The following is a 20,442-nucleotide window of genomic DNA, read 5'->3' as shown; positions in this document are numbered from 1 at the left end:
CTTGAGAACTGCAACAGACTACGGCAACTCAAACAGCTCAAAACACTTTTTTTTCCTCTCGTGGGGACCGTCCCTGTGTTCTAAAACAGTATAAAGTTACGTAGTTTGAAAGTAAAAGTTTTTGATTGTGAATAAAAATCTAATTAATGATTTTTTTAAAAGTAGAAATCAGATTTGATATGTCAAAACACTGTTAATTACTATATCTAGCTGAAAGAACTACTGCTAAAAATAAAAAAAAGACTTGAAACTTGAATTGGATTTAGCCTTTAGGGACTTGTGAACAAGTCTGTTTTTTAATCTTAAAATATTTTCTGTTATCCCAGCAGAACATGCAAAAACAACTATGCAAGACATTTGTTGCCCTAAAAAGCTGTTGAAACATTGTACAATATAAACTTTTTATAAATCCATTTGCTGACAGTAATTGTGAAGAAATGACACACTTCACCATTAAGGTCTATTTGACAGCAACTGTGACATGCTTTCATCTCAGTCTGTACAATATGCATTCACAGTAATGCACTTTCAGCATTCTGTTGAGTATTGGAAGTAGCATGCACAAGTTACCATTAAAAGGGTTTATACAGTGCATATAATTTTGCACAGTCAAGGTTAGTAATATAATGTTTAGGTCTAGTTTTTATTCCAGTGCAACGCAATGCCCTATATTTGGGTAAACTGGAATGAATTGCCCATTTTGAGCACACTACTGCAAACATGACTTTTATTGTTGTTTTTACAAACCTAAGATACATGTCTAAATTCTTTGTTGTGATAATCAAATTACACTAAAAATTATGTCAACAGAGCTTAAACCAGGAATAATCTTTAAAGTTGCAATGAAACAAGTAGTGACAGATATTTTCTTCCGAAATGCGTTGGACATCCAAGTAAAGCGGATTATAAAAAATAAAAAAAAGTAGGGTGGGACTAGGTTCAATTCTTTGGTTGTTGATTGGATTTTGAGATGTGGGCATTACACTCAATAATGAATGTGAGCTTGCAGTGGATTGTGGAGGGGCAGACTTTAAGGAGACTAAATAAGTTGAGAAGTATAGGCCTATGTTGTTTTCTAAATAAATGAAAACAAAAAGTAGTGGTTGTCCTTTCTCACATTGCCAAGACTAAGTCATAATTCATGTATTCAAACCAGAATACAAGTATTGACAGCCTGATTGGACCATAAAAATTTGAACTGGAACCATCAAACCATGATCTATATTTTCTTATAGTAATAACAAACACAAAATAATTCTGCTTGTTGAATCAAAGGAACCACATTCTGATCCACATTCAGACTTAATGTTTGGTCCATGGTTAAGAGGTCTGGTAGCAGTTAATGCTAGTAGGCTAATCTCAACTAAGCATTAGGGATACTGTATATAAAATAAAATAAAAAGTGGTCAAATTCCAATGAGCAATTAATAGTGGTCCCCGTGTTGTTGAAACAGCACTATTGCAAGATCATAGCAACAGACTGAGATATTCCTGTGTGCTTTTGTGATATTGTGAAACTAGACTGTGACATTTTAACCAAGTCAGGTTACCTTTTGCTTTTTAAGTTAACCAGTGCTGAGAGAAAAGCACATAGTGTGATGGAAATATTTGAGTCTTTCAAGTAATAGCGGTGTCACTGATTTACACTCTACAAAAGCAGGTTATGTTATGACCCAAGCCCTACCCAGCACAATTGCACCGCATCCAAGTGGATGCTGCACATTGGTGGTGGTTGAGGAGATTCCCCCTCTTCTATGTAAAGCGCTTTGAGTACCTAGAAAAGCGCTATATAAATGCAATGAATTATTATTATTAATTACTTTTTTAACCGTAACCAATACCATACCAAGACTGAGAATACTAAGTGATATTGCCCGGCTGGGGTTGACTCATGTTGAGGTGCCGATTTATGTTTCTGCCGGTGGGTGCGCCCACAGTCCATACACCCCCCCCCCCCCCCCCCCCATTAACTATAAAAAGGTTAAGATAATTGTGTCTAAAAATATTTTTGTTGGTTAAAATCAATGGAGAATATCTCGTATTTTTCTGTGGGTGCTCGACCATTTCCGTGGGTGCTAGATTAGCGCCTATGATGCGTGTCTCAGCTCAAAATGCTCATAAATCAGTAAATAAACATCCTTTAGTTAAAATGTTGAATAAATGCAGATGCCATCCTCTATGTTCTAAAAATACAACAGAGCATAGCAATTACAGATGAAAGGCATGATGGCCCATCTTCACATGTGCCCTTTGTGTGTCTGCCGAGAACACCCACACTCTCTGACGCATAGAGCCGCTTCACGCTCCTACCAAAGACGAAGCTGAACACGAAGGAGGAGAAAAGGTGGATGGGAGAGTGAGAGAAGACGACAGACAGGCTGGTGGACATAAAGGGATCTTGTCAGGAACCACAGGTATATGAATAGCATTGCAAGAGCATATAGGGGAAAAAACCTGCATAAGCCTTAACTGTGATCTACTCTACAAAGTCAACATTAATGACAACCTTTACATGCACATCTAAATTCTGGTTAAGCCTTTATTTAGAGAAAATAATAAAGATGTTTATTTGCTCCTTTACATTCTTCAACCATTCTAATGTGACAAATGCTGGCTTTGGCAATTTATTATGCTGCAGTGAGATGGTCTTCAGTGTCCTTTCTCACTCTTTCTCTCCGACTTATTATGCTGCCATTGGCATCTTATACTTGTACGATTGACAAGTTACAGCCTTGTCAGCAATATGTTAAACTGATATATGTCAGCTTTTTCTAATTCTTTATTTCTATACATGAAAAAAAGCATTGTGTGTAAAAGCCTCTTGCTTCAATAAAAGCAACTATCAAAAGTTAGTTCATCAATCTATATCACAAAAAAAATGAACTCAAATAACAAGTCGGTGTTGACACTCTATCTGCCATGAAACTCTATTTCAAGACTGTTAAAAATTCAGCCGGAGGTGAGAGGAACAAGCTTTTAAGAGGCTAAAGAACATAGAAGGGTGTTTAATGAGTTCTGTCTCCACCGCGTTATTAGAAAAGGGCAGCCACTCTCGGCAGCCTCCATCTCTGTCATTACGTGACTAATTGTGTGCAGAAAAGGACGGCACACATGCTCACACCAGCATCAAAGGAGGCAAAACCTACAATTTCATCCAAACAAACAAGAGTGTGGAGGCTTTCTCTCCGTGCCTTTTCACCATGTCGCACAGTGTGAAAGACAAAAGTGCCGGTTGCGTTGAAAGCAAACCACTGATGGATGTATATTTAAATGTGTCCCATTCTCGAAACGCATTGACGGGGTCTTTGCAAAGACTGCATATAGATCATGAAGTGGTGGCAGGCAGAGAGGATGTACACTAAGTTGCATTAAGTGGTTGCAGGAACACAAGCAAGACATTTTGAATTATTAATGGGAGGCTTTGTGAAAAACAGTCATGGGGTTAGACTTTTCAGACATTTCAGCACAGAGTGATTCTTGGACATTAGACAGGGTTCAGAGCAATACTGACAAGGACAGATGCTAAGCATCGAAAGAAATCTGAAGGAACACACACCCTGGTGGGCATGCAGTGAAACTACAAGGCAAAAACAAAACAAAAGTAGACTGAATTCTAGTCCAGATGTCAACAACACAGCACAAAAAACAATTCAACTGTGCTGTTGCATATTTAAAATAATTTTCAGGTTCAAAATAAGTTAAGCTTTACAGGAATAATGTTGATTATTAATTTCTTTTGTTCCATTTTGTAATTATTTATTCAAATAATACAGTGTGAAAGTGAAGTGAAAGTGACGGCCAAGTGTGGTAACCCATACTCGGAATTTGTCCTATGCATTTAACCCATCCAGTTAGTGCACACACATTAGGAGTAGTGAATAGTGAACACACACTTTGCAAACCATGATACACACCCAGAGCAGTGGGACACCATTATGCTGTGGCACCGGGGGAGCGATAAGGGGTTAGGCACCGAAGTCATTTCCTACCGATACTGGAAACGAACCAGCAACCTTTGGGTTACCCGTCAGACTCGCTAACTCCACGGCTGCCCAGTGTTTTAAAATGTAGGCCTAACTTATTCAGGCAAAGCTAGTGTGTGCAATACCGTAACAGTGTTACAGTATTGCAAAAATGACACGGTCGGTTACAGTATTGTAAATGGAGGGTTTAAAAGAAGACATGTATTTTTCATAAAGCACTTACATTAATTATTCAGTAAAGTCCTCTTTATAATTTGATCAATAAGTTTTCTAAATTGTCCATTACCGTTGGGACTACTTCTCAAGGTGGATGAACCTCTGGTTATGTGTTACTGAAGTGGATGGAGTTTGCTGACGTAAACAGTGATTTACAGACTCTACAGTATGTCACATCTATTTATAGTATCATTGCGTGTTTTTTGATAGTTACTTACTGGGACTACATCAGCATGATGAAGCTTGAAAGAGATTACGACAGACAGGAGTTTATAGTACCAAATCAACATAAGTCTTATAGCTTTCATTTTAAAAGAATTATATATTTCATTTTAATTTTAAAATCACAATAACCAAAATTACTTTATTTGTCAGAAGAATTTTCTGTACTTGAAATGCCACTGTCAATTGAGTTTAAACTGTACTGAACAGTTAGACTTTAAGGCCAATGTCTAAAACAAAACAATTAAATATTTAACTGTTAATTTGACATATAAACAGACCTCTGAGACAAGTTTTAATTGTTAACGTTTTTTCTGTTAATACGTGACCCACATACAGAGTTCATAATAATAAACGACTCAATTTATATCTAGAACATTTATAGAACAAAAAAAAGCTTGAGCGTGGTTAACTGAAAGGTGAGCTGCCAGGAAGTGGTTTTAACAGTCATTTCCATAGATAGCTCTCTCAGCTCAAAATTACCAAAGATATGTCTCTCAAGTCATACAAAGGAATGATTTTTTTTATACAGAATATGAACAAACTGCAAGCAAGTTGAGGATTATGCACAGAGGCCATTTGAAAATAGAAAAAAAAATCTTTCTATTTGCCCTGGACTTCTGAACTTTGAATAGTTTGTATATAAAACAGAACACCGAGCTTAACAATACTATAAGCTTTTGCACTGTACTTCTGACAAATTTCCATACGAGATCACCTCTCATCGGAGATTTAATAAATGTGTCAGACAACTGGGCTGCTGAGTTTAACTTAAAGGTTACAGAACAATGTGGGTGATAACATTTAAATCAGACTCGTGTTTACTAATTACAGTCGGTTTACAAATGATATCTGTCCTGCGTGGTAGGATGAGAAACCACACAACAAAACATGTAACACAGGCCTACAAAAAAACTGTACAAGAATTACAATTTAGCACCCACAACGGACTTTCGTGATACGTGATTAAGCAAAAAACATAAATGGTAGCCTATTAAAATTGCAATTCATGCTGTTTATAGGTTTGATTACTATGAATTCAAGAGACATCATACAGAACTTAAAGATATTAGCAGTTAGACTGCTGAATTTAGTTTTATTATTTTCCAGATATTAAGACCTCAAATGGCAGCATATGTTTAGGAAATGAAGATATATTGTGTTTTATCATTTTATCTTTTGCAAGTCTGGTAAACCATCAGCCCACATGCATTATTTGTCAATATCCTGTTTGGGTTTAAGTGCAAGGTCTTGAATTAATACCAATTCTCGGACAATATACTGCATAAAGGCCCACTGGATGTAATCTTTCCATGCAGACTTAAATTACACATAAATATCAACATATTCTCATTAGATTCAGACAATGGAACACCTAATACACATAATAGACATTTGAACATTTTGAAAAATAAAGAAACAAATAAAAATCAATATAACAAAGTAAATAAAGCAATAATATGATAGCATTGCAATAACATAAAATATTCCTTCCAAAAACAGGTCAATCAAGAACGGCATTACTTCAGCAGCACTATATGATACATTAAGACATTGATTATAATAATCAATTAAACATAATAATATTAAAGACCATCCTACCTGAGCATGCTGAGCGGAGTCTGGTCAATATTCTGGATTTAAAAGCATAAGTATCACTTAAAGAACGAACTCGAAATACAGGAAACACCTGAGGAAATGTCTTTAGGTATGAAAAACTGTCTTCCTCCGCCATTATACAGTTCTGTTTGTATTTTTATTTCTAGAAAAGTTAAATTTGTTTCAGTATCCTGTAATCTCGTTGTCAAGGTAACACTGCTAAATCTGATGCTGAATTCTGTTTGAAGAGTTTTACCCGTCTGACAGTAGGTTGTAATGGGGAACTCTGTTCACCTGTTTTAAAGGAACTTAACTTTTTAAAACACAAAGTCGACTACTTCTCTCCGAGTCTCATGAAATGTTCCTCTGCAAAGAATCCTCTGGGTTACATGTGCAAATGAGACAGAAACGGAAACACCTCCATCAAATAGATAATCATCTACTACACTGACAGACTTTTATCCGGAGGAAGACTGAGGTCACGCAGCGCCTTACAGTTGCAGTTCCGAATCATTCCTCTGGGAGGCGTTATTGATTTATATAACGCCTTAAACATGTATTCAAAATCAAATACAAAAACAAGTAGCCTACTTAAGGTGTTTGAAAGGATAGTTCACCCAAAAACGAAAATTCTGTCATCATTTACTCACCCATAAGTCCAAACCTACATGAGTGTCTTTCGTCTGTTGAACACACAAAAAAAATACTGGGATCCATCAACTGTCTGGTTACCAACATTCTTTAAAATACCTTCTTTTGTGCTCAACAGAAGAAAGAAACTATACAATGTTAGGACAACATGAGGGTGAGAAAATTAATTTTCATGTTTGGGTGAACCAACCCTTTAAAAGGCCTTATACAAACAAACACATAAGGGGATCATCTTCAAAAAAATAATAGCTATTTTATTGTTGCACATATGTTTCAAAATTTGTAAAATACAAGTATTAATCTGAACTTATGTATATAGGCCAAAATCATACTATTAAAACTGACATTTTCTTCTGTTGTGACATAGGAAGTTATTTAGACAATTGGATAAGGTGTTCAAATAATATGACTCACCCTGTTTCCTGTTTTTCATCTTATGAACATCACCTCATATCATAGTGTTCTCTCCACCGACCATTCTGACGTCACGTTTTAGGTAAATATGGCAGTGTGTGGTCATATCTGACTGAGCTGTTTATCAACACACAGAAGCTGGTTTGAAGCTGAACATTGGGGAAATCTGAATGTCCCAATACTGTGTTAATGTGTAACTAGGGGACTGGTCATCATGCAATATATGTTATTTAAATACTGGGTAGACCCTCAGTCCACCAGCTCTAGAATCAGCAAAGCATCTGAAGGTAAACAGGAGTTGTCTTTTATCCCTTTCACACTTTATGACTGATTATCTATGTCTTTGTAGAGTTGTCATTAAATGATCCTGATAAGAATTTTTGCTTAGCTGAATTATCCTTGGCAGTGATAACTGATCCCAACATATTACTGCATCTCATTTTTGCACTGGGATTTTGGGCTGTAAAGTTCAGCATTCATTTTCATGCTTTATTTGATATTTAATTTTGATGAAACATACAAGTACAATGTAAAAGAAAATAAACTATCTTATTTATTTAATTGTAATTATACCTGTTTTCTATTTGACTATATTTTAAAATACTGTGATGGTGAAGCTGAATTTTCAACATTATTACTCCAGTCTTTGGTGTCATGATCCTTCAGAAATCATTCTAATATGCTGATTTGCTGCTCAATAAATAATCCATATTATTATCAATGTTGAAAATACTTGTGCTGCTTAATATTTTTTGTGTAAACCATAACACATTTTATTTTTTCAGGATTCTTTGATGAATAGAAAGTTCAAAATAACAGCATTTGTTTAAAATAGAAACCTTTTGTGTTGGCTAATATAGGCATTAGGCTATTTTGAGTCATCTGATCAATTTAAAAATAATTTAATAATCTTAAAAATCATTTATTTATTTACTTGTACATTTTACCGTTATACTGTTACTACGCATTATCTAAAAAACAGTTTTGCCCTGAGATGAAGCTGGACTGGAATGTACTCATTTCATTCTTTGCTCCTTTATCTGAGTCATGTGTTTTCTGCTCTTTGGGGTTATTGGCCTCAAATGAAACCCAATACAGCTGCTGTAAGACAGAAACTGGTCAATTCATTCTGTGAAAATGGGGGTGGAAGAGCAAAGATCAGTCAGCCATAGCAAAAAGCCAACTGTTGGTTCTGAAATGCAAAAAAAACTGTTGATATGTCTACTGTAATTTAATGTAATGTGCAGTATGTTTTGTTAGTATTCTAATGCAATACCAAGTCCATTTCATAATAAAATCAGTTTTTTTAATCCCGTAGGTCCCCATCGAGGATTTCCCAGCAAGATGTTCCTCACTATTTTAATAGTCTCCTGCTTGGCAATGGGAACGGCCAATCGAGTGTATGTCCACCCCTTCACCCTCTTTAGCTCTGAAAACATCAGCTGTGAGGTTATCCAGAATGAGCAACACAAGCCCTTGGAGACCGTCCATCCACTGACTCCTCTTCAAGACAGCACTGAGCCAGACCCACGACCTGGCAGCACCATCGAAAACCTGAAAAACCTCACTCAACGAACGGCTGTGTTAGCAGAATTGCAGAATTATCTCGGGTTACGCATGTACCAGACACTTAGTCGTACACAGAAGCATGCAAACACACTGCTTTCACCCCTGAACACATTTGGTGCTTTGGTGACCCTCTACCTGGGAGCATCCAAAAAGACTGCCGTTTCTTACCAACGGCTGTTAGGACTCAACCTGGAATCTGAAAAGGCAGACTGCGCGTATTTCATTGATGGACACACAGTGTTGCGTACACTCCAGGCCATCAGTGCGCATGTAGACGAATCCCGAAATGAGCTCAGGACCCTCGTGTGGACTTTCATTACCAGCGATGCTGATCTTTCCAAAGACTTTTTACGCGGAACACAAGACTTCTCAGATGACTCTTTTGTCCGAGCAGTGGACTTCTCACAGACCAAGGACGCTGAGGAGCAGGTGAACGACTTCATTCAGAAAACATCAGACAGCAAGGTTAAGAACCTGTTTAAGGGTGTTACTGCAAAAACTGACCTGCTGTTTGCTAGTTCGGTGCATTTCAAAGGTGAGTGGCTGGGAAGTTATTCCTTCAGAAATAGCCAGTCAACCAGACCCAATATATACAATTAGCCTCATTCAAGTACATCTCATGTATATTCTAAATATATAAACTTCATTAAGAATCTAGAAAGACTTTTAGAGAATTTGGATCTTTGGTACTGAAGCCCGAAAGGGCAAGGTGGATTTTGAGTCACATCTTTCTCGCATCATTCTTGTCTGTGTAACAAAACTGTAGGGCAAAAAAAAAGAATTTTCTTCCTTTTTGCCTATATTTCCTAAGGTGAAAACAGTGCTGAAATGCCCCAAATGGCAAACATGTACATTGCAACGTTTTTTTCCAAAGTTGAACTAACACAAAAATGAAAAGTAAAAATATAAATGAAATAAAATAAAATCAACAAATATTGCCTAAATTTGAGGTAACAGAGAAAAAAATAATGTAGAACAAAATAAAATAATTGGCCTTTTTGTTGTTACAGGTAACAGAGAAAAAATAATGTAGAACAAAATAAAATAATTGGCCTTTTTGTTGTTACATGCAACAGAAAAAAATAAAAAAATAGACTCGTTGAAGCATTTAAAAAAAAAATATATATATATATATATATATATAAATTAATAAAAAAATCTCCTGCTGTAGGCTGGATTTTCACAGGTAGTGTTTTGAAATCTCTAACCCTTTTCCAGGTAACTGGAAAACTGCGTTCCAACCTGAAGCAACCACTGATCAGGAATTCTGGACTCATGAGAATTCCAGTGTCAAAGTGCCCTTTATGATGCATACTGGAGACTACATGTTCCTCAATGATACTGTCATGAAGTGTTCAGTAATCAAACTTGGTCTCAGTAAGAGAACCTATATGCTGCTATCACTGCCTCATGAGGGAGCCAGCCTGCAGCACATCGAGGAGCAGCTCTTAATAGTCATACCTAAATGGCATCGACATCTAAAAGAAAAGTGAGTGATTGTTCGGTCTGAGAAAGGGCACAGTGATGAAGGTAAATAAAATGACTTTAAAGACAAAGAACGATTGACCTATTTGTGCTATCATATCTCTTGGCAGATATCTGGAACTAACTTTGCCCAAATTCTCCTTGACTGCTGTGACTGACCTGAGATCAGTACTATCTGAAATGGAAGTGGAGAAATGCCTCATGGGCTCTGACGCCAATTTCAGAAAACTGAGCAGCAAGGAGAACTTCACTGTTGATAAGGTAAAGTTCTGTTTATAGCAAGAGTCTGCACAAGCTGAAATCAAATAGAACTAATAGGATGTGACCTTAACAAGATTTGACCAACTGTTACACTTACAAATAACTTCTGCCTTTTTAACCAATATTGTCAGCATGTTTCCTTTCATTGCTGAAAACCAAATTCCAACAGTAACCTGTAGGCCATGTGCTTCCTTCCATCTCACAGGTTCTCAACAAAGTTGTGTTTGAGATGGCAGAGGGAGGATCAGAGGTTCAGAACAGAACTGAAGATGGAAGGGATCCCCACAAAGTCATGGTCAACCACCCATTCTTCTTTGCTATTGTAGAGGGAAACTCTAATGCCATACTCATGCTCGGCAAAATTGTCAATCCAACAACCTAAAAACAATTTCAGCTTTGGTGACTTTACATTATATGACAATATAAAAAGTGTTTTAATGCTTCCACTCAACTAGTAACTTTATTTTAAAATAATAGATAGCATCAAGTCAAGGTCAACCAGAAATACATTTTCTTAGAAAAATTAAATTAATTAAACTAGTGTTTTTAGGGATGTTCAAGACGTTTTATATTTTAGTGTTTTAGTGTCTGCTAATTCAAAATGTTTAATAAAGAGTTTTTTTTTTATATGCATTACAGTTACTTGTATTAATTGAAATTGTTTTAATGATGTATTCATAATAGGAAATATGTACAAACTCCACTTATGCAATGTTAAAACAAAATTAAATTTAAATCTTTATAGGAAAAAAAAACATTTGGAACCGAAAAAGCAAACTGATTCAAGAATCCTGTCAATAAAAGCAAGTGTACATTTTGAAATATGTAATATCAATGACCCGCATATACTGTACTTTAGCCAGCAAGTAGTGGATCATTTAAGCACATGAGCAATAGACAAATGCTATTAAAAAAAAAAACCTAAAATCTTAGTAACTATCTAAAACACGCACTACATAAAGCGTCAACACTAGTCGAGGAGTCACTGACCTTTCCTAAATGTTTGACAAGGCCATTTGAGTAACAAATTAACTCTGCACACACACAAACACTCATATATAGCTCATACTATCCTCATTTTTTTATTTATTGTTAAAGCCTTTCTTAGTAGAGACCATTCATACTCAGTGAAACACAAACTCCAACACCCACTTGATATTTTTTTTAAATAAGGAAACCGGTATTAACCCTCTTTAGCGTTTGAACTGTTGATGCTATTTGGCTGGGTTCACCAGAGCTAATGTCTGAGTAGTACAATTTCTGACAGATAAAAACTCAAGCCAAACACCTGCGTCATGAGCAATTGTTTGTTGTAACCACATATGACAAGACACAAGAGCTTATAGCACATTATGAGTGCTGATTGATTCATACAACAAACTCTTCATTTTGAACCATAAATGACATGACTTTCCTGGCCATATTATCCAATATAGTTCAACAATAAATAACTTATCAGACAGTGAATCATCTTTTAGTGAGTTCCATCTCCTGACAGGTCGAGATAGCTGCTATTAGAACAGTTGAGGGATGGATTAAAGGACTCCATAAAACCATTCCTGGAGCAGATACTGAGCCATGTGTTCTGAAGGCATTCGCATCAGGAACCATTTTGGACCCTACTTTTGATCTGGCCCCTCCAGAGCCATTGTGGTTTAGGCCCCCGTCTGTTCCGTTGAGGCGAGATCTCTTGCCTCCTGTACCAGTTCCAGCAGAGACAAGAACATGGTGATGTCACTTGGCTGAAGACCCATCTTCTGAATCTTGGGGGAGAAGTACAAGTATAAGTACAAAACTGATTTAAAAGAAAAGCCAATCATTCATCAAGAACTATACCTGTTCTCCGAGATACTCCACATCCAGTGCCAGCTGCAGGCGGATCTTACTGTCATCTGACGGTCCTGCATTGATGCCTATGGTGCTGGTGGTGGCCGTTTTCCGAGCCTGTTTCAACCTCTTTAGACTTTCCTCCATCTTCCTCACTGAACTCAGCACGTCCGATATAGTTTCAAAATATCTATTAAATACAGAGGTCCTTTTAAGCAAAAAGTTCTTCTATATAGATTTTGCCAAAACTAATAAACTTGTTAGCCTAGACATTCATGATTAATAAAAGTATGGCTCTGCAGTACCTATGAGTGCAGTCTGAGAGTGTGACCCGGAGCCACTCCTGGATGATGGAGTCTTTCACCAAATTTTTGGAGTCGGTGACCAGCTGATGGAGTGGCCGAAGTGCGTTGTCCATATAGACTGAAGGTCTGGTGGGAACTTCCTATTAATGAGAGAGAAACAAAAGTTCAGGCCAGATCACTGAACACATTCCTGTTTGCATGTAGAGGAAAATATAAAATGGCAAAGCTTGCACTTTTTTAAAGGGTCACCCAAAAATTTTAACTCTGTCATCATTATCTCACCCTTATGTTGCTCCAAAAACTTTTATGAGTTTCTTTCTTCTGTTGAACGAAAACAGAAGATTGAAGAATGTTGGTAACATTCTTCAATCTTGACAGCAAACTGACAGCAAACGGATCTTGCTGTCAGTTCTAAGAAAAGGGAAGGGTTGAAGCGAACTAAATGATTGGAGTCTGGCATACATCAATAGGATGCATTTAGAAAATAAAAAGTGTGAATTTCCATTTCATGTCGATGTGCACGGTTTATTAGGGTGATGGCTTAAAAAAATCTGTTTATAATAAATAGATTCAGCAAAAAGAGAAATATATTATTTAACTAAGTAAATATTTTATGGGAAAAAGTCAACCAAATAATGTATAAACATTAATTCAATCATGCTCGCTTTTTTCTTTCAAGCCTGTCTCAGATCTTGACTCATCGATTCATTCTGCATGACATTTAAATATTACATGAGCACTCAACCTTGTTGGTCCTTCGATAAAGTCTTGGTACTTCTGAAGCGCTTTTCAGGAAACGAACGCTCCTTTCTGTTAGATGCTGAGTCATTCTGCTGTTCAGTGTGGGGACGCAGCTGTACAGGGACGCCCTGGAATCCTGCAATGCTTCTAGAGCCCCAAGCAGAAAAACTCATTGAATAAGAAGATTAGAAATGGCATTAGTCTCAAAAAATCAGAAATGGCTTTGAACTCCACAGAACAAACCTGAAAGTACAGTAAAGTTTTTGAATCCAATACTATCCAATTTTGCCCTGATCATCTCAGAGATATCTGGAATCTGGAAACAGAGTGAAAACCTTCCTCACTCTATGCAAATAAGATCAAAATAAGACTTTGGCTCCGTGTGAAATGAAAATATTAATTACCTGCCCTTGTAACTTATCAACATCAGCTGCGATGAAGACGAGCTGCTTGGTAGACAAGACTGTGGGGCCACTGGTATCGCTGTCAGCGTCCTGTGATGTGCGGCTGGATGTGGAGGAGGCGGAGCTTGGGAGCGGTCTTACCAAATCTTTGCTAGTCTCTGGAGGTGACGTTTTTGTTAGAACCTGCGAGACAAAAAAGAAATGACGTTATTAATAACCCTACTATGATTCATATTCCTTCTGCCTGGAATGCTTTACCTCTGTAATAAAAGTGCCGTATCTGGAGATCAGCTGCAAAGTTAGCTTCCAAAACCGATGAGCAAGCGGTGGCAGATACACCTGGTCAGCCCAGCACCTGCACACGCAGCTCCACAACACCTCCGTAACCTGCAGGTGGTAGCTGCCGCCCGCTGATGTTCACAAACACAAAGAGCAGACTGTGAGCTGTGGTGATCTCTTACTCACTCTATTGTACAGAAATACCACACATCCTTGTTAACACACATTGACTGACCTGGAGATTCCACTAGTCCATCGACAATGGCATTTTCTAGACTTCCTGCAATCTCCTTGAACCTAAAAAACAACATTCAGAATAGAAAGTCAAGAGACTGCTGTATATAATTATTTCAAAGTAACCTCTGCTACATAGCAGTTATACATTTTTTCCAAATTTTTATGAGTCAAAAGCAATGACTTGAAACTTAGAGAGGTTTAGAGAATTCAAATTATATAGGATATACAAGGATTTTGGACCTTTGACGAATACTAATTCTGTATTAAGCAGAACATTAAAGAACTGATTTGTAATCTAAAAGGTCAGGCTGGTAATGAAGAATCCATGACGCAGGTCCATATTTGGCTGAGTGGGACGTCTATGTGGGCTGCACAGGAAGCACGTGGGAATGAAACAGAGCGACAAACGACAAATGCACTTTACTTATCAGACTTTTACCAATATTTCTGGCCATTAAAGTCAGAGAACATTTACACTTGGTCTTTTAGTTGTAACAAATAACTAAATGATTAATATAATATAATTAATATAATAATAATTGTTCAGTTAAAAATGTTAATAAATAAGATAAAATAAAGATAAAAAATATCAAATACCTCAACACCACTTACAAAGAAGAGCTTTTATCCTGAATATTTTTGTTACGTTTTCAGTATGTGTCTTAAAGTGTTCGATAACAACCGTAAATAGCAAACATTGTTTCAAACCCAAAATGTTAAACCATAAAACAAAAACAACTCGAGAGCTTCTAAAATTCACTAGAAGACCTTAATTCCAAGAAAAGCAAACACAACATACAGGCTTAACTGGCTTAAACAAACTAAGATAGCAGTGGACTTTATAATCAGTGAATAGTGCTACTCAAACATTATAGAGCAAAGACTGTCCAGCCTAAAACACAAATCGATTCATATCCAGGGTGATTATCTCTTTTTAAATATATTGCACATAGAACAGAATTCCAAGCAGCACAGGAGATTCCAAAAAATCATGAGTGACTCATAACTTTTCCCAAAAAAATAAATGAATAAATAATTGTGACACTTCCAACAGGCACTAAGTTTACACAAAGCAGGTTACCAACAAACATTTAAAGGAATCTCCTTCTCTGCAATTTTTGAGGTGTTGACTATTTATTGTCAGTAAATTATATCACAGTGCAGGAAACAACTGGGTCAGAGAATATCCAGGTTGTATTGACCCAGAACACCAGCTCATGAACAGATAAATCAGTGAAATGGCACAGTCGTCATTCTCACCGTAGCTGGAAGTACACTGGCAGGTTCCATTTGTTGTGGAAGCTCTGGTAGGACGGATGTGCTCGCAGCCTCTTCACGCTCGCCTGGGAACCACACTGCCTCTCAAACTTGCGAACAAAATCCATGCTGACAGTGTATTTCTGCACAGACAAATAGACGCAAGGAGAGCCACTCAATGAGATGTATGCCATTTCAAGTGATTTCAGTCTTAATAAAAAAAGCAATTCTGGTGCAAATTTGTTCTTTGTTTACCTCATAAAATGCATCTGGGTTTCCTGGATTGAAAAGGGAAGGGATTCTTTCCTCAACACCTCTAATGATCTCAGGCCAAACGGAGTTCACCAGGAAGTCGTATCCTGGAACAATGTCGGCTTTATCACTGGGCGTACAAAAGGCAAACACATTAAAATACTGTATGCTGTGTACATAATATGACAACAATGGCACAATACATTTCAGGGTGAATGTCAGTCATACCTAGAGATTGCCCCACCAGTCACCTCTCTCAGCAGTCTACAATGATGAGGCACAAACTCCAACAGCTTTGTGTACATCATCTTAAGACCATTAGGGTTGGACTTGACAAACTGTTCAACTATAACCTGTGAAAGAAACAACAGGTGCAGTTGGGAAATATATATACAAATGGAGAAGACAGCGAGAGAAATAACATATCCATTTATTTTGCATTTGCAAAGCTCATAAAATTGTGATCTTAAAAGTTTCATATATGCATATTGCAGTTATGCAAATTAAAATTGACTATTGCAGTATCCGAGTAATATGCAAAATGTACCTCATCCATGTATGGTTTGACTAAGACCTGTCCGACCAGTGCCTCCGCATCCCTGGTCTTATCGATGGTGGCATATGTCCTGAGGCAATGCCGTACGATATCTACATTTAACGTCTGCAGGCCTTGGATCAATAAGCCTTCCAGGGACTGTTGAAGCATAGCTGTGATGCCTGCTATTCTCTGGAGCAGAAAAAAACCCCACACAAAATAAGAAAGCAGACATCTCACTTTAAGTCTAAGAAGCATAAACCATCCAACCAATTATGTTAAAAATACTTTTTCCTACCCCAGCTTAATGTGACAAGAAACACAAGGGGTTATTTTAAGACTGGAAGCTCACCAGGCGGACTTTATCAAGCAATGGCATTCCTTTGCTCTGGACCGCATGAAACTGTAACTGGTTGAACTCGGTGGCAATCCGCTCGAGGATCTGACCTGCCAGAAGAGGACTTCAAAACAAAGAGCATGCTGATCATATACAATGATAAGTGTAATATTGAATGCAAAATTATAACAAAATCCTTTCTTTAAGGGTTAGATCATCCCAAAATTATCCCATCATTTACTCACCTTCAAGCCATCATAGGTGTATATTACTTTCAGCCAAACACAATAGGAGTTATATTAAAAATATAAAGCTTTATAGTTTTTATAATGGGAGTGAATGGCGCCTTTTTTTTTAAGCCCAAAAAAGCGCATCCATCCATCCATCATAAAAGTAATCCATATGGTTCCAGGGTGTTAATAAAGGCCTTCTTTAAGTGAAGCGATGCGTTTTTGTAAGAAAAATATCCATATTTATAACTTCATAGACTAAAATAATACGCCTACATCATATGCCAGAACTTGACACTCTCGTGAACGCGCGGACGACTGTTACCGGATGCCAGAGATTTTAGTCTATAAAGTTATATATGGATATTTTTTCGTCCAAAAAAAAAAAGCATTGCTTCACTTCATTAGTCCTTTATGAAGACCCTGGATCCGTATGGATTAGTTTTATGATAGATGGATGGGCTTAAAAAAATGGCACCATTCACTCCCATTATAAAGCTTGGAAGAGCCTGGATATTTTTTGGCTGAAAGAAGAAAATCATATACACCTAGGATGGCTTGAGGCTGAGTAAATTATGGGATAATTTAAAATTTTTGGGTGAACAATTCCTTTAAGCAATGAGTCATTTATTAAAAGAAGTTGTTTAGTTGTAACAATACTGTATAACTTGAGGTCAGTATGATTTTTTTTTTAAATAATGAATACTTTTATTCAGTAACAACAACAAATTAAACTGACCAAAAGTGACAGCAAAGACTTCTACATTGTAAAAAATATTTCCATTTTAAATACACACTGTTCTCTATTCATCAAAGAATCCTGAAAAAAATTTGTATCATGGTTTCATCAAAAATATTAAGCCATTTAAAAGATGGATAAAAATAATAATATGCGTTTCTTGAGCACCAAATCAGCATATTAGATTTCTTTCTGAAGGATAACGTGACACTGAAAACTGGAGGAATGGCTACTAAAAATTCAACTTTGCCATCACAGGAATAAATCAAATTATAAAATGAATTATTATTACAATTGACCAATTGTAATAATATTTCAGAGTATTACTCTATCTTTTTATGAGCCTTGATGAGCATTAAGAGCCTTTTCCAATACATTCAAATAATGAACACAAACCTTTTGAACGGTAGTATATTTGTCTTGTTTTTACTTCTTCTAAATACTTAACATACCTGCTGGTCTCGAGTGACGTTGTATCTTTGGTGTTTTGATGAAGAATTTTCTCAATCTTCTCCACTGATCTCACAACTTGGATGAGTCTTAACACACAGAGCTACAGAAGACACAATGTTGGACAATGTGTGCATAGTAGTGACAGGGTACTTTACAATAAAATGTACAAGTGACTTACCTTCTTTTTTTGAATGTCGTCTTGCTTGCATAACTGGTTGTCTATAGCTTCAATAACTTCATTCACAGAGGATCTCAAACTCTGTACATGAGAGGAAGATACTTAGATGATGACTTAATGGAATATGGCAAATTTAAAAGTATTCACTGAAGTGTTGAGCACTTACCAGCACCTCCTCACGTAACTGGCCGAGAGGGACAGAGAGCTGATTGAGGGCTTTATCCATTCCAACCTAAAACACCGATACATACTTTTCTGTCACTCAGGGAAACAATAAGCCAATAAAGTATGCGGCAAAAATCAAGACGTACTAGTATTAGAATAAGACAAAGCACACAATCTTTGGTAGCACATCATTTCTGCTGAAAACATATAACGTTCATAAAGCACAAAGACTCACAAGATTGGTGGACAGATTAACAAAATCGGCATAGTCTTTATTAATAAGCTCGACCATGGCTGTTTTGAGGAGTCTGTAATATTGCTCCAGATCTTCACGCATCTCCTCCAGCTGGACACGCTTTCTGCAATCAGCCACAAATTTGTCCACGTCGAAGTCATCCTGCATGGAAATTTACAAATATTTGAGATCAAAATGCCTTAAAAAATGGTGTCAAATGATTTCAAACGCATTAAGAAACTGAAGAACAGTTAAGAAATCCTTGTATAGAGAACATCACAATTGTTATAGTATCAAGTTGATATTCCATGATCATATGAGAACTGATTATAAACATACATTTTAACTTGGTAACATGCTTCACCTGTCCTCCGTCAAAAATATTATATTACATATGTTTGAGAGTTTTAAAGTGCTCATAAGCTAAGGTTTTCTGATTGGTGCACAGTGACACACTGTAAAAGTTCACTCACTTTTTAAAGTCAGTCACATTTCTGAAAAGAGCACGCAGGACGTGTAAGGGTTAAAGGTTTAATAATTCATGTCCAATATGTTAAGTCAAATTAACACCATAAAAGCGCCAGAAGAGGAAAAAAGAAAGAAAGAAAGAAATTTCTAAATGTTTCATATCGTCTCTTATTAGGTCTCTGGGGCCCCAAAAAGAACGTCAGTAAAGTCTGAACAGCGTTAACTTGATCAAGCAGTACTTCAAGATATAACACACACACTAAACAAACAACTAAGTTAGTTAATCAAGTTAGTTACTGTACAGCTGAATACACGGCTCTATTTAGTTGATACAGCACACCCACCTTCATAAATTCGTCTTTGTCGAAACACAAAGAATCGGGTCCCTTTGGTAAGGTCATCGTTCTTTTAGGACGGGTCACAAACAAAATAATCTGCAAATGTATTTCTTTAACCGTGAAGACTATTTGCTACATTTAATTTCAAATGACAGAGTAATCGATTCAACTTCCGCAAACATGGCACACGCTAACGAATAGGGGGAAAATACAAAACCTTACAATCTCTGAAAGGAAGATTGTCTGTGAATAGCGCCCCAATTGACTATCAGCGGTACTGCAGCATAACTATAATGCACAAACCCATGATGATCACTCATATAATGGCAAATTATTTTCATCTAAGTGAACACGCGTATTTTACACCATGCATGGCCCCTTAAATATTCTTTTATTCCTGTTATGTAACCGGTGTTATAATAAAAAATAAAAACCAGTGATAAACTACAGAGTGAAAACATACTTCCTCTATAAGACTAGAATGCTGCAAGCACTAAAGTAATAATTTAATATTTTTTACTATCAATATTTTAACATCACGGCCCGGTTTCACAGACAGGACTTAGATTAAGACAGTATTAAGTCTTAGTTCAATTAGGGAATTTAAATGACTTTTATAAAAGTGCCTTAGGAAAAAAAAACATTATGCTACTGGTGTGCATCTTGAGACAAGATATGTCAGATAAATTGCTTTTAGTTAAAACAGCTCAAACATGCATTTAGTCTGGGACTAGGCTTAAGACTGGTCTGTGAAACCGGGGGTAGCCTATATTTCACTTTGTTTTAGCAATATATAACAATAATTTTAAATCTACAATTGTGTTATGCGAATTGTTTTAAACGTGAACATGTCAAACTGGAACTCGTTTGATGCTCTTGCATAGGCCTATTCAAACTGAAAAAAAAAATTGCCAACAAGGTATTTTTAACACTGCTCTCCATCTGTGGCAGAGAAAATATAATTCGTGTCTCTATCATCCATGATTTATTCAGAGGTTAATCCCATTGGACAGTGCAGGGAGACCGAGTCAGGTGATTTCCAAGGAAGCAGGAGATTCATTC

The 20,442-nt window shown here is 36.7% G+C and overlaps 3 protein-coding genes across 5 annotated transcripts in view; 1 reads left to right on the top strand and 2 right to left on the bottom strand.

Moving 5' to 3' along the window:
• phactr2 (phosphatase and actin regulator 2) overlaps window positions 1–6,505 on the bottom strand; it is a 41,441-nt gene extending 34,936 nt beyond the window's left edge. The window contains exon 1 of one of the 3 annotated variants that reach the window (XM_077237118.1): window positions 6,024–6,505. In XM_077237118.1, the coding sequence (XP_077093233.1) occupies window positions 6,024–6,156 (133 nt within the window). In that variant the 5' untranslated portion in view covers window positions 6,157–6,505. The remainder of the gene's footprint in view (window positions 1–6,023) is intronic. The other 2 variants (XM_077237113.1, XM_077237112.1) reach the window with 2 other exon arrangements.
• Window positions 6,506–7,237: 732 nt separating this feature from the next.
• agt (angiotensinogen) lies at window positions 7,238–11,033 on the top strand. The gene is made up of 5 exons (XM_077237111.1): window positions 7,238–7,372; window positions 8,404–9,189; window positions 9,873–10,143; window positions 10,250–10,400; window positions 10,606–11,033. Exons 1-5 carry the CDS (start codon window positions 7,300–7,302, stop codon window positions 10,780–10,782), a joined length of 1,458 nt encoding a protein of 485 aa, XP_077093226.1. The 5' UTR covers window positions 7,238–7,299; the 3' UTR covers window positions 10,783–11,033.
• Window positions 11,034–11,459: 426 nt separating this feature from the next.
• Window positions 11,460–20,438, bottom strand: cog2 (component of oligomeric golgi complex 2). Its single transcript, XM_077237105.1, has 18 exons — window positions 19,387–20,438; window positions 18,575–18,736; window positions 18,341–18,406; window positions 18,175–18,255; window positions 17,996–18,096; window positions 16,590–16,698; window positions 16,250–16,429; window positions 15,931–16,055; window positions 15,706–15,832; window positions 15,454–15,593; window positions 14,192–14,253; window positions 13,936–14,087; window positions 13,678–13,860; window positions 13,517–13,589; window positions 13,278–13,420; window positions 12,533–12,672; window positions 12,237–12,417; window positions 11,460–12,163 (listed from the first exon to the last, which is right to left on the bottom strand). The coding sequence occupies exons 1-18, from the start codon at window positions 19,441–19,443 to the stop codon at window positions 12,056–12,058; spliced, it is 2,190 nt and encodes a 729-aa protein (XP_077093220.1). The 5' UTR covers window positions 19,444–20,438; the 3' UTR covers window positions 11,460–12,055.
• Between the last annotated feature and the right edge of the window lie 4 nt (window positions 20,439–20,442).

This window comes from Siphateles boraxobius, unplaced genomic scaffold (assembly GCF_051911475.1).
Source record: "Siphateles boraxobius isolate OS27281-9 unplaced genomic scaffold, OSU_SipBor_1 20, whole genome shotgun sequence".
Lineage (NCBI taxonomy): Eukaryota > Metazoa > Chordata > Actinopteri > Cypriniformes > Leuciscidae > Siphateles > Siphateles boraxobius.
This window is presented reverse-complemented; position numbering and strand designations above follow the sequence as displayed.

Coding starts and splice junctions, on each gene's coding strand:
- cog2 (XM_077237105.1), bottom strand. CDS start 19,443: ATGACCTTACCAAAGGGACCCGATTCTTTGTGTTTCGACAAAGACGAA. Junction 14,088..14,191: donor TGGACTAGTGGAATCTCCAG/GTCAGTCAATGT, acceptor TGTGAACATCAG/CGGGCGGCAGCTACCACCTG. Junction 13,421..13,516: donor AAACTTTACTGTACTTTCAG/GTTTGTTCTGTG, acceptor TTGGGGCTCTAG/AAGCATTGCAGGATTCCAGG.
- agt (XM_077237111.1), top strand. CDS start 7,300: ATGCAATATATGTTATTTAAATACTGGGTAGACCCTCAGTCCACCAGC. Junction 9,190..9,872: donor TAGTTCGGTGCATTTCAAAG/GTGAGTGGCTGG, acceptor ACCCTTTTCCAG/GTAACTGGAAAACTGCGTTC. Junction 10,401..10,605: donor AGAACTTCACTGTTGATAAG/GTAAAGTTCTGT, acceptor TCCATCTCACAG/GTTCTCAACAAAGTTGTGTT.